The 15,052-nt window shown below is 35.1% G+C and overlaps 1 protein-coding gene across 1 annotated transcript in view; it reads left to right on the forward strand.

The window, feature by feature from the left end:
* The window catches only part of dlp (glypican dally-like), a 97,236-nt gene that overhangs the window by 43,008 nt on the left and 39,176 nt on the right, over positions 1-15,052 (forward strand). The window contains exon 2 of the mRNA XM_073079460.1: positions 10,339-10,491. Coding sequence (XP_072935561.1) covers positions 10,339-10,491 — 153 coding nt within the window. The remainder of the gene's footprint in view (positions 1-10,338; positions 10,492-15,052) is intronic.

Consider the following 15,052-nt stretch of genomic DNA (forward strand, 5'->3'; position numbering starts at 1 on the left):
GTATGCCTCCCTTACCACACCCTTCAAAGCAAAACACAGCAGATCTTAACTATGCTGTTATGAGGCAGAAATAGGTGTGGCGGTGGTGCCGCCGGAGTCGAACCGCACAGGGTTCTACGAACTTCAGAATACGCCGTTGGTGGCAAATATACCAATTAATCACATCATTCATAATTCCTAGAAGTTTTAATTGAGAACTATTTCTTTATTAGTGCGTCACGCGATGGAAATGGACTGTTTTGTTTCAATGAAGCTATTGTTTGCTGCTGATTGTATCGACATCGATTTGCTTTTCGGTACCGTTAATGGTTTCGGTGTAAATTTCGTGTTGTATTTCATTTTGAACGACGTTAAAGTTAATAGTATTACGCATATTTAATATAGCTTATTTTTATTAGACATAAACTTATAAAACTTCTTTTTTGGAGATCCATAGTTAAGCAAAGTATACTTTTGGCCGTTTATGAATGATTTGAGTCCTATTTGAGGTTCTCCACATTAATACACATGAGGACTATTTTGTAGCGCCCTTTGTGATTTTTTTCCCTTCTAAAATCTGTCAAACAAAAACAGAGCAACACTTAAAATAACGTTGTTACAGAGTTTCTGTCGCTGAGTTTCAATTGAAATCTGAAGTTTACATATTTCCTTATAAGAGTACATTCAACTAGTCGACAGCAGGTTTCTGTGATCGATAACATGTGATGTATCTTTTGCAGTTACAGATATCATATACTTATAACAATCATTGAATTCTTCCTTACTGTATTTAATAACGGTGTTAACGTGCTTCTAACAGTACAGTAAATCAGGATACCGAAGACGAACTCTTAACTTGTCTTCGCAAAGATATTTCAATTCAATCGACACAAACAGTGCTTAGAGCAATAAAATTTGTCACGAATTGGGTGGGTGCAGTGATAAAAGCGGCAATTATTAACGCCTGCTTGAAACGTTTCATAAATAAGGGATGTTTTCCTTTTGAAATCGGTTCGACTCCGAGGCGAGAACCGAGAGGAAGGGTCCTCGAGTGCTCGGCAATCCGCAGGGTTGGGGTAGCCAGTCTGAGTGTTAATTTGCACCTACATTTGTGTGTGTTATGTATATTAAACTACTACAATATAAACGTATGTAGGAACTTACGTACGATATTGTAATTCTGTTTACGCCGAGATTTAATTATTATCTTTCGACATGTATGTCAATTTCAAGTAACTTGTACAGTTTACATTTGTGAGTTTGTGTGTAACTATCTCTATATTATAAATTTGGGAACGAAATTACGTACAATATGCTAATAAGTCGTTCAGGGCCTTTTTCCTGTCCCGCGCTAAGCCGTGCGGATCTGGCCCGCATTGTGTATTTACCTCTTCTATACTATTCATTTTATTCCCTTTTTTTGAGTTTCCCGCTCATGCGAAAAAAAGATTTATTTTATTGTTGTTAGTAGTAAATTCTATAAGTAATATAATTACATAACAACATTAATTCGATAATTTTAACCATAAATTTTTCGGTTTGCCAACCCTAATGAGAAATATGAAATGAAATGATTGCCTTACTCACAGGATGAAAATAAGGAGGAAATTTAAACGTTTTCGCTGATGTAATTTCTTTCCACTCCGAGATTGTAAATAAACAATTTCCTTAACGCCGAGAACAATAAATATAACGCTTGAGATTTTTAAGAAATACGCAAATGTTATATTCGCGTAATAAATCCGTCTTACTTTTTCGTGAATAGTGTCAAAAAGATCCTTATATTTTGCTTTCTTGACACGCTTTCCACGAAAGGTTAAGGAACTTTATACAAAATGATATTTTTTCTCAATATTTAGGTACGCAAATGTGTAAATTGAATTTTTTGTTAATTAATAAACTGCTACGAAGCTGATTATAATAAATTATTACGTATTAAGTTTTATATACCTAAGTAATATAGGTATATTATTATAGTATACAATCCCAGGAAGTTTTTATGTAGATAGCACATAATGTAAACAGATTAAAAACACAAAATAGCACGAATTTTAAATTAAGATTATATTCTAAGTAATGCTAAACGTAAGATACTAAATATTCAGTCAGATTTGCGAGTCACGATGTCTATGCGATCTCTCTGACCCGCGTTTAGTCCCATCAATCGCATTCGTTTGCAATTTATTAATGATGTCGTTTTTATCTAATTTCCACTAGCGGTGGTTTTCCTGAATTATTGACTTCCTGTACTTACAGCATTTATCTGTCTTTTTTTAGTTTTTCTGCTGTTCTAATAAACTATTTCTGTAGAAACAATCGGTATTTTCCAATTTCTATCTACTGTATTAAAATTACAATAGATATATCTAAAATCTGTTTCTAAACATATATATGACAAATTGGATTTCTCTATATGCATGCCACTATACCTAGTCCAATTGCCAATTAAATACTTTTCGTTTAAAACATCAATCTTGAAATATTTCGCTACAAAGAGGAAATCATAATGAACACAATTATAATTGTAGCGTCGCAAAAAATTAACACTAAAGCAACGAATGGGATTTTTTCGTTTTCATGACCATTTATTTTGACAGCTCGAAGTATTAATGCCAGTTCTGCAAAGATTATTCGATCACGCAACTTGCTTTTACAGAGTTATTAAGTTATTATAGTTCATTCGGAAGTAAAGTCGCTGAAAATTGAAAAATATCAAGGGAAGTAAATATTTTAGAAGTTGGCTGTTGGATCTGTGTCAAATTTAATTTATAACCTATAATTCTACTATTGACATTGATATAGATGATTTACGACTGAAAATACTCTATGCAAAATATCTCTATGTGCATGTCAGTGCACTATAACCATGTGCCAGTATTCTATGTGCATTTCTGCTGATAATATCAGCAAAATTGCAATAATTGAAAAAGAACTGTGATAAGCACTGACATATATATTGTGACTTTCATAGGCCACGATGGCCACTTAAATGCAACTGTTCCTCATATGTAATGTAACTATTCTAAAAATGTTTATTTTAACGAATTACGTGTGGCCGAATTGTGGCTGAATGGGTAAGAATCCGTTCGACATTTTTAAAATATGTTTTTTAACACGTACCAAACCCCGCCACATGTTTTGTATTTCGAACGCTGTTTGTTTTTTCTGTGTCACTTTACAAGTGCCGCTCGAAAAATAATAAAAGAGTCGTTAAATTTTGGAAGAGCGATGTTATCGCTTTGTGGTATCACGTATTAACGAGGCTCAGTTGAGTCGGATTTCGCGTAATGTTAATTGAAATGTCTTGTTAGTTGCTGGCGAAAGATTTTTTTGTTGAGTAGCTAACGGGCTTGCAGATCACCTGTAGTCATAACTCTTGGACGTGCACGTATTTTGTTACTTGTATGTCCAAATGTGTCGATCATTGTCAGAACACACCAGACAAAGAGCTTTTCTTCAAATTGTAGGAGGAGGTACTTTTATAGATAAAAGTTTGAAAATATCGTATGAAGCAATTTGAAAAGATGACAACATTGGAGACGATCGATAGACTGCCAAAAAGCCTAAAAAAATCCTATAATCCCAAAGAGCTCATCCTTCAAAGACCTTATAAAAAAATTAATTAATGTTAACCTTTGACTTTGACCCTTAAAAGTTCTACCCTTTTAAACTCTAATTATATCTTTTAAATGTTACCTATAACGATGGTAAAGCTATTTCTGTAATGGCGGTCGGTTTGTGCAGCCTTGCGCATCATCTGCTATCTTCATGCACCGCGTAGCATTAAAATATTAATCTGATAATTTTGATAGGCAACAATATTCGTATTATTATCTATAAATATAAATAAAGGCTCGAAATAGCAGTATAGATAAAGTTATTATCTGATTTATATGATACCGAAACAGGAACTCATTTTCTAATTATTGTCTATGGGTTTGTTATTGGATCTGTTTCAGTGCCACTTTAGAACTCGCGAAATTAAATATCCATTAGTAAATAGTTTTTTACACACAAAAATATCTTACGTTCTTAAATGAAATTTTAAAACCATATGGAAGTGTTTGATTTAAACATTACTTATACAATTTATTTCATTACTAGTTTTTGCCCGCGGCTTCGCCCGCGTTTAAAAGAAAATTATATAACATACTAACATACATAAAACTGAAAATTCGTACGTTCAACTTCATCAAGATCATCACTTGATCAAATGCATAGTTTACGATTCAATCCTTACTAATATCGATTAAAATAATCCATGTTTTGGATCCAAAAGATCGATTCTCCGATTAATCGATCTTAGATCGCCATCCCCAGTTCCCGTGGGATTTCCGGGATAAAAACTATCCTATGTCCTTTCTCGGGTCTCAGATTATCTTTGTACAAAATTTCATTAAAATCGGTTCATTGGTTTGGGCGTGAAGAAGAGACAACCAGACAGACAGACAGACAGACAGAGTTACTTTCGGATTTATAATATTAAGTAAGGATAAGGACTAGTAAGGATAAGGATGAATATACCTAAATCGTTTTGTTAATATTGAAAAATAATGTGAAATATAAACTGATTTAACCAATTTGACTAATTACGAGTAACTATGATTTATACTATAAAATAACCATAATATTTAAAATATTCAGCCCGTCGATGATTTATTAATTAAGTATGATGAAGTACCCCGTTGATGTAAAAATATGGTAGCTCTTGTATGAATTGGGTCATTAAGCATCACAAAGTAATTGACCTATTTAATTTGTAATTTTAATAGAATAAATAATAAACATCGAGTATATATAATAATAAACACCGAATAAACATCGAGTGACCATTAACCTACTCCATCGTAGCATGGTAGAAATAAATAACCACAAATCAAATAATATTATCATGTATTTTAAATGAAACATTTATTTAGCGGCAATTTTCGGGGTCTACATTTTTTTTACGGCTTCGGCTTCTTGCCTTTCAGACTATGTCTATACTTTACATTAATAACGATATCATAGACAAAAGAACACAGGATTAATTGTTTTTTATAATATAGGAGTACCAGACGAGCACCTGGTAAGTGGATACTGCCGTCCATGGATACCTGTAATCAGCCCCAGATAGCATTATATGTACCTATATTCCTATCTGAGGTCGATCACAGACCCGCCGCTACCCCTAAGAACTAAGCCAGAACGCCTCGGAGTCGCACCACAAAGGGTTTTACCTCCATCAAAATTATTTATACCTATTCTCTTTTAAGGAAACGATAGACAAAAGAACAGAGTGATAATAAACGGTAGTAGCTATATTCTCTTTGGTAACATATTTGAACACTGTATAATTTATGTCGCGGGCCGCGGCGTAACACGAGAGTGAAGCTTTCTACTGACAACAAAGACTTTAGTTTCATGCTATTGAGACGGGTGTCTATTATGTTTGTCTCTTTTTACTTTCGTTTTATTTAGATAATAATTGTACGTCTAATATTAAAGTAGTAGAAATCAATCATGAAAATTTTTTGCAAGGTTTACTTTCATTATAAAATTATATTGTAATGTTTATCTCTAGACCTCCACATATTTAACAAACTCATACCAAAATTACAGTTTCAAAATGGTAGTTACACGACTGGTATAGTTTGTTTAACCTTTCGGTTGGCCGAGTGTTTATTTTACTAGCATCATGCGAAGATTAAAGCGAGGACGAGGGTTACAGAAATAAAATATATGTAAAACATTCAGTAAATCATAGAAAGTTATTTTTGTAAGCGTCGTGCATGTGCCGATGGTATGAATCCGTCATACTGAGTCCGCTATCTGATATCGATAATCACGGTCAAAATAATCTGATTTTAATTTGATAATATTTGTATTAAGTAATAGTTTTATAGCAATCATTAAAACATTTTCTACGGTAATTTAAATTTTGTATAAGTAGTTACGGTAATTTTAAATAAATGTAGTCATGTTCTTACAATTGTCACTAATAATCCTGAATAATTTTGCGTATCTTTTAAGGGGAAATATAAAGAACATTATTTAAAATCTATCTAGATTCCTGCTTATATTAGACGTAATCTCCGGTGACGGATCGGTTGATGCATAACCCTTCTATCTGGCACAGTTGGTTTGTTTATCTGTCCACGAGACAGTTGCTGGTCGCCGTGTTTAGCTTCGGGGAACTCGCCCAAACATAGCCAAGGCAATAATATAAACCATATAGAAAAAGTTATCAACCACGACACCATAGATATTATGTAGAATGTTATAGCACAAAATTTTATTTTGTGGTTATACCGAATAAAACCCAAGTCTATGACCACAACTTACATACATATATCTCTATTTTGATTTGATAAATGTGTACTCTCAATTCGAACTTAGCTAGCGCGTTAGACTATGGCCTAAGTCCTACTCACTGAAAGGAGTGCCCAGCTTTGGGACAATAATCCGTTAACACCTAAAGTTTAACTAACAATGGGATCTTTAATAACTTTAAATCGCAGAATTAATGTGAATGCTACTTCTACTAACTTATTCTTTAAATGTGAAATGTGATCGTGTAACGTTCTTGTACTATATAAAGTCATACAGAAACCATGTCCATGGGTATATTCGAGGTGCTTAAGGTAGCAAGATTTTGCAGATAAAACGGGTTCATCGTTGCGCGTTAATTTGACATTCTGTTAGTTAATTGTAACATTGATCGGTGGTGCAGAACCGGGCCTTAAACGAGCCCTCAGCATTCGACACGTCCCTCCCCAGCACTCAACAATCGTTTATTATGACCCACAGAGTCACATCTCTCGTAGAAATGGCATGAAGCAGCTGATAGTTCTGGAAATTGTAAATAGCACAAAATCTTTGTTGTCATGAAGAAAATACTGCATGAGAACAAAATAAAATTTTGCACAAATTAAAAATTTCGAAATTCTAAAAATAAACCAAATATTTTTGTCTTTATGTTGACGAAAAGGAAATTTCGTAAATGTCGTGTATGAAATATGTCGTGATTTTGAAAATTATAGCAAACTTATTACCGCTCAAAAAAACACCTGGCTAAGCCTTCATACATTTTAGTTTCATCAACAACAGTGTAATAACAAGGATTATACATTTACAAGACTGCAAAAAAAATTAAACTACGCCGACAGTTGCCACCATAAATATTACATAAAAATATTTTAACAAAATGACACCTCAATCAAAGCACCAAAGCAAACCAAAAAGGCGCGACAATTCTACTTAACAAGTTGCTAGTACTCTAGACGACGCAGTATGATTGTATGGCAACATTAAAATATCAAAAGCTGCGGCGACAACGCTCACGCGCCGTCAATAGCCACCCCCTGGCTGGGGATGCTGGCGTTGATTGTACCTTACGGCCTGAGTTAAAAGCTGACGCGGATTTCACTTACCAATGATATATGATGCTACTAAAATCATTTCTTGACAAAATTAAGACCTAAATGCAGTGTAATATATCATATCTATAACGCCGATATAATGTAGGAACTTAAAAAAATATTAATGACTACATAATACAAATAAAACGATAAACAAAGCGTAAAAGCCTGTGTGTAATAATATCAATGTAAAATAATAATAATATTACTATTAATTTTATATAGGAATCTGCGGAATAAAAACGTTTTTATGTCCGTTCTAGAACAGTCACTGTGTAACCTTAATTGATCAATGAAAATATGGTTTTACCCGAAAGTAAAATGAAAGAACTATATGATAAAACAACTGTACAATTATAAGTTGTTGTAGGAATTACAGGCAATAACAATTCAATTTAAAAGTCAAATTATTACACTGCTAATGAATAAGTAATACAACGCCCGAAATTTCGGACGAATCTACGAACAAAACTGTTCTGACTAAATACATTTCCTGTTTTGGTTAGACACAATAGCAATTCACTAACCACTCCGTTCATCACTTGCACCGCACAATTAATTTGTATTGACCCCCGGAGTTCGTTATGCAGATCACTGTGAACTCTACCGGGGTTACACAACGTCTATATTTGCTAGCATCGTCGTTATGTAAATCCCTAATCCCGGCATTCCCGGCGTATCCCGCATCGGTCGTAGGAAGCACGATTGAAAACGCAATAACGTTCGTTTGTCAATAGGATTAAAGTTTATTAAGATGTTATTGTTATATCTCGTAATTTAAAATTAAAAGTTTTCAAACTTTTAATTTATTAAAGTGAAGGGAGTGGAAGTCCGGGTGGATGTGTGTTTAATTTATGATTGGTGTGTGTTGTGTATGTACTCACAATAGAATATAATTACGCAAGTATTATTATTCCTCCATATAAACGTCAAGTTATGATCTAATTAATTGAAAGAAAAATGGTAAGATAAGTATTCAAGTGCAATTACAATATTAGGAATCATATGAGAGAAGACTTACGTATAACTTTAAAGGTGGTAGAGCCCATTGTGGTTCGACTCCGGCCATATTATTGCGCCTCACTATTTCTGCCTAATAGCAAGCAGTAGTGACAAGCACTGTTCCGCTTTGAAGGATGTCATAAGGGAGATATACGAGGCATTTCAACTTGACTGTCAGGGGAAGCAGCGCATCTGTGACCAACTTCAGGTCAGATTATAATAACATCTGGGGTTGATTACAGATATCCCTGGGCACAAAGTAGCCACTTATCACCAGGTCGAAATAAGATTCCTCCGTAACACATCAATTTTGTTCATTCTTGTAATCGTCACGCCTTTGTATTTATTCTACATAGAGATTAACACCTATAATACAAAAACTTCATAAAATAAAACAAGCTACATTTACAAGCTTTAAAAATAGTAATAATCCGTTCCAGTGAACAGTTCGCTATTGACAAGACGGTCGCGGGTCAGGCGCGAAGGGCCCTCGAGGGCGGCAGACAGGGGCTGGGTACCCTTCGCTCCTCTTATTGCATTACCGCTGTACGCTACGCCTTTAGTTGACATTGCCTTGTTTAAAACTTGCTGTTGGAAAAAATAAGGCAATGGAATCTATTTATTTTGTATAAGTTTATGTTGGTACTCATATATTGTCACTCACAATATTTTGGAAGCTGTATTACTTTTGGTGCAATTGGGGAAAATGATGAGAATGAAGTGAAGTGTATGAATTTCACGAATATACGAACCCTAAAAAGTCCTATTATTAATATTGATAAGTCTGTCAGAGAGTCAGACTATCAAACCATAGAAGAGGCTCACAAACCATAAAGTGACCGCATAAGGGTTTAATGAATATAGGGAACCCTAAAAAGATCCTATTATGAATATTGATAAGAGAGAATCAGACTATGAACCCAAGTCACGCAGGGCGGCCCTGCAATTGTCGCAATGCACCGCAGACAGGGGACCCGCTACGCTCCCCCGCCCTTATTGCATTATTGGAGACGGCACTCGGATAGGTTCCTATGGGATAGTAATGGGAATGTAGGTGCACTTTAGTTCTGCTGTTGAGTTTTATTTAAAACAAATTTCAGCTAAAGGATGAAAGAAACTGGGTGAATGGATAATTATGTATAGGCGGCACAACATTTGCACGGCTAACACAATTTTAGGTTAGGTTATATAGCAGATATAGCAGCATGTGATAAGAGAATCCTAGGACAAGACATTACCTAGCCAGGGAGTAGCCGCCTCTCCCCATAAAAAGCCTAGTTACGCAAATTTTGAATATTCATCAATCCACTTTGCTCAAATTTCTCAACTTACTCAAAATGAGAAAAGTTAAGACAACCACTTTACTGACCAAATTCGGGTTTGTAAAGTTGATCTTTGAAAACAATATAAAGAACACTCAGGCACGATCCTTACGATTTGGAATGGAATCCACGTAAAATTATTTGCCCCTGCCAAGACTACGTTAACTCTATCTACTTCGGTTATAGTAACAGGTTGTACTAACGACAACATCATTTTAGGTTATCAATGCGTACTTTATCTTCGTATTCTGAAATTGTTACTCGTAATTTGATATTTCTGTGCGAAGACAATTATTTATATTTTCTATAATAGTTCATCTGCATGTCTCCATTTTGGCATGATCATTGGTACTTATTGGTCCTCATTTATCGAATATTCGACAAATATGATGTGTTTAAATTTAGCTTTCATACCAAAGTTTCCTCCGAAGAGTAGTATTTTGTTTTTATTTAGTTAGCAATTTTATCTTTTTATTCTTATATAATTTTTGTATTAATACGATTGGAGTTTTGCGGACAGACATGCGGAAACTGAATCTTCTAATATAAATATCTATAATATACTATCAATAATATACTATAAATATTTTATCTTGTATTTTTCATCTAATTAACCAATCCTTCATTGTCCACAGACGCAGGCGAGCTATGTTCGAACAGAGGGTGTTGTGGGGCGAATGCACGCGGCAAACTGACACAACTGGCTCGCACGCAGCTGGAAAGCTCGCTGCGAGGCGAGCTTAGTAAGCTGGCCGACATACTGGCCAACAGAGCCAGGAGATTTGATGGTGAGTTTGACAAACATTTGCACCAGCATGTGTACGAGCTGTCTCTAACTGTGTATAAATAAGAGAAGTTCACAATGCTTAGATGTATTTTACATTACATTACAGTGAAGTAGAAAACGAGCACCTACGCAAGTAGGTAAGTGGTCGTTGTTGTCTATGACATCAGTAACCAATTCCATGTAGAGTTTGAATGTAAAGCCGATTTCTGAGGATTTAGATGATTATATCACAAGTATTTAGCCATGATTGCTGTGCGTTTCTTATTATTATACGTAGTCAATAAAATGTGAAAGTACTATTAAAAACAGCTGCGTCAATTAGCGTTATAATGTTGTCTGTATATCTGTACTACAGTTAGATACAGAAATCTGAATAACGGCAAAACTGACTTTGACGGGATAGTGGAGAAAATAAGAAACTATTTTTTATTTATTATTTTTTTCATTTAACTTTCTAAGGGGTCTAATGTCTTCTATAAAAAAAAATGTTTTATTAAAATTTTGAGTACAGAAGTAGATGAGCGACCGGAATGTAGTTAAGAACTCCACGTAGTCTACCAAGATGCAGTTAGCATCAAAATTGTTATTAGCATACAATTTAGCAAGGAATCGCGTGATTTCGTAATCTAGCGGCGAGCAGTTGCGAACGTTTAGTAACAAGTGGTTCTATAAATAGTGGCGACGCCTCGCGGGTTATCGAGATAACTTGCACTCCACGTCGGCAGTATATAGTTTGCAGTTATGGACAATTATGTAGGTATGAAAAGTTGAGACGTAATCTACTTGGACTGGATTAAATGGATCCACTTAAAGATCTCACGACGACTTTACAGACAGAAAGGCGCACAATAAAGATTTAAGATTTAAAGTTTTTATTGAAACAGTAAACGTTTTCACAATTTGTACATTCGTAACCAATTGCAATAGTAAGAACTCTGTCGCAGCGGATTACGACCCCTCTGAACACGAAGGATATTTGTTTCAAAAGCGTATATATATTACCTATAGGTATTTTGTATCGTATAAATAAATGTTAGTATATTATGGGCTAAGTTAGCCTGACAACAAATAAAAAGCTACAGCTTAGATGGCAGAGCTCTTGTCATATCATTTTTTCGAATTTGAATTGCTTTAGACTAGAAATACATCTTTAGCAATGCATTCGTGATCATCCACAGACATCCTCCTTTGGAGTTAGTTTTGAATGTTAATGATACTATACTTAAATTAAATGGATTGCAAGTTTATTAGAAATTTCGATTAAAAACTAAACATTAATGTTTTAACTGGTATGCCGATTGAGTCATATCAGACCCTATATGAATGTAGTCACAACTCGATACACCAGTATGCTAAACCATTAGGTAATATTTCATCGCCCAGACTCAACATGACCTTGCTTAAACTGTGACTCATTAAAAAGAACAAGATTAGACCATACATGGGTTTTTTTATGTCTGTAAATTACTCATACAGTCACATGCATGTAGCAGCAGTGATAGTCTAGTCACAAAATAAATTTGTGATCTAGTTGTTAAAAACTCGGTGGCCTAATCCACCCAATTAAGACACTGAGTTTCTGAGATTCGATCCCAGGCAAGCACAACTGATTTAAAAGTCATCAACAACCCATTATTGTCACACTGCTGGTCACGGGTCTCCTCTTATAATGAGACGGATTAGGCCATAGTCCACCGCGCTGGCCAAGTGCGTATTGGTAGACTTCACATACCTTTGAGATTTTTTACTTTTTTTTATAGTGCGTACTAGAAATTACCTATATGTTTATTAAAAGGTGACGGAAAATATTGTAAGGAAACCGATACACCTTAAAGTTCTTTTTAATAAAAAGTTGTTAAGGTTGTGTGAAGTCTACCAATCCTCACATGGTTAGCGCGGTGGACTATAATCTAAACTCTTTCACTCTGAGAGCTGACCCGTGCCCACTTGTCCAGCATTGGGACAGCAATATGTTGCCAAAAAATGTATAGGTTATTTTTTCCTGGTTTCTAGTAGCGTCACTAAACTATCCTATGTCCTTTCTCGGGTATCAGACTATCTTTGTACAAAATGTCATTAAAATCGGTTCAGTGGTTTAGGCGTGAAGAAGAGACAAACAGACAGACAGAGTTACTTTCGGATTTAAAATATTAGTTGCCAAAAAATGTATAGGTTATTTTTTCCTGGTTTCCAGTAGCGTCATCTTGTATCAAATCGGTACATCTCAAGCTATTGGGAACTAATTGTGGCGTCCGGTCAGCGAACAAATATTGACGTTACCACTTTCCACCATTCTCGGTGAAAACATCTCCCACGGTCCCACTTTATTAACTTATACACGTGGTTTTAACAACTGTATTAGTCAATTGAAAGATATAAACGCAATATTTCGTTTTTATGTAAATAATTTAAAAAAATACTGCCCTATAAAAATGTTGCTGTTCATTTATTTACATTTTCGGTAGACATTCTAATTTCAAAATAACTACTTAAAAATGTATTCCGACCCTTAAATTTTCATTCATTCAGAGTTTTTTGTTTTATAAATAATTTTCATTGTTTGCACTAATGTGGCGACGTAGAGGCAGTATATTCATAAAATATATAATTTTGGATAGAGGATTAACGAAAGCTTTGTAAATTGTAATTTACCCCAAATCCAGGGATTTCAAGCAAAAAATACAAATCTTTGAACAGCAAAGCTGTGTCGTTAATAAATTTCAAGTGAATTGCATTTTAAAATATTTTATCCCATGTAAGGTAGCCAACTTTCCCGCTGAATCACATGACCTGATAGTTCTTGAAGAATTTCTTTAAACCATTATGAATAATGGTGTCCGGTCGACTTGCAGTTCTCGCTGAGGAGTGGAGCTTTCAAGCGCAGCAATCACGCCTTGTTTGGACTGTGGTCCCGTTCGGCGGTACCTTTGAGCTTACGACACGACACGACGACACGATAAAATTTATCACTGCGACATATCGTATCGAAATTTTGAAAATTTCGACGAATTTGAAAAAAAAAATGGAAATCGTCCATCCGAAGCTATTTGGATTTGGAATGACCCACCTTTCATACAAGAACACGGCAGAATAATCTGGAGGCACGGCAGTGCCTCCGCCAAGTCGAGCCAAAGCCAAAAATAGCGGCACGGCCGTAGCATTCTTTTCTCGAAGCAATTCGGCCCATTTTTGACCCCCTGTAACTTCGTTGCATATGAAGCTAGAAGCCTGAATTTTCAGGAGCCAAGCAAGCATTGTATAGACACGGTGTATTACCAATTTCATTCAATTTGAACCAGTAGTTTAAGAATTACAAGTAGTCAAAGTTCGTAATTTTGTCACTCACTGACTGACCGATCATCAAAATGTTAAGGCACTTCTAGCAGACATAGAAGGTTAAGATTGAAAATACAATGAGTGTTTAGTATATAACTCACGGAAAAACTATAATATTTTGCAATTTCTGTCCGGTTATCTAGATACACCAACTACATAAAATAACTTTGTATCCTATATAAGTATATAGGATTACAAAGTTATATTTGCAGTTAATGAATCTGTGTTCCTGTCCGCGAAATGTACGAGTAGTAGGGGAGCCCATGATGCTAAATGGGTAGAAACTCGAGCGTCGTTTCGACCTATACGATTGTATAGATTACACTTTAGTGAGTGAAGAAAAGTTTGTATGATATTTTTCGATTCACGGTGGGAATAGCTTCTAGAGGATTCGAAAGATGTAAAAAAATGAGTCAGACGGACATACTCAAGGCGCAGCAGAAATATGTTTATCTGCTGGTTTGCAGCCATACGAGAGGTAAAAATGGAGAAAAAAATTACACCAGTGCATTAGATTTTCAAAAGGGGATATTAAGTTACCCCAGATGAGTCGCCCATTCGAAAGACTGACGATTCGATTCGAAAGACTGTCAGTGACTCTTCGAAAATGCAAAAAAAAATCGTTATCTTGACACACTCGAGGGCGTAAGATTATTATACAGGAAATTCCAGCTGATGTTTTACTTCTCATAACCCTTCGTCTGACGATTTAGTGGAGGGGTCTTTTTATACCGATAATTTGAAAAAAAAATGTATTTTCCATAAAATTTGCCTTTTCCTTTAGCTTGTTATACACCAGTACTTTCCAGGGATTCATGCTAATAAGTGACGCTATCAGAAAGTGTATGTACATATTCTCTTTTTAAATGACTGTTTTTTCACTACATCAATGTGTGGTATGATTATGATGTTACCCGTTTTCTAGCATTATTTCCTTTATATTAAAAAAAAAATACCGCGCTCAAGTATGTCCAGGTAACGATTTTTTTGCAACCTTATTACTCCCTAACGCCATCCTCAAATCGTCAGATTGTTATAAATTTATTGTTTTCAGCATGTAATTAAGCTACTATAGATTTCACGATATTTTCCCCGTGCGAACCCCCCAAATGAATGTTTTAAGATACTCTATAGGATGTAAGGTATCTCCCATATCTTAATCTGCCGCGTTCGAGTCACTCTCGAAATCCCCTCTTGGGCTCCCCTACTATTATTGGCGACGTCAA

The sequence above is a fragment of the Epargyreus clarus genome, unplaced genomic scaffold, assembly GCF_041222505.1.
Source record: "Epargyreus clarus isolate Ecla_fem2 unplaced genomic scaffold, WU_Ecla_fem_2.2 ptg000014l, whole genome shotgun sequence".
NCBI lineage: Eukaryota > Metazoa > Arthropoda > Insecta > Lepidoptera > Hesperiidae > Epargyreus > Epargyreus clarus.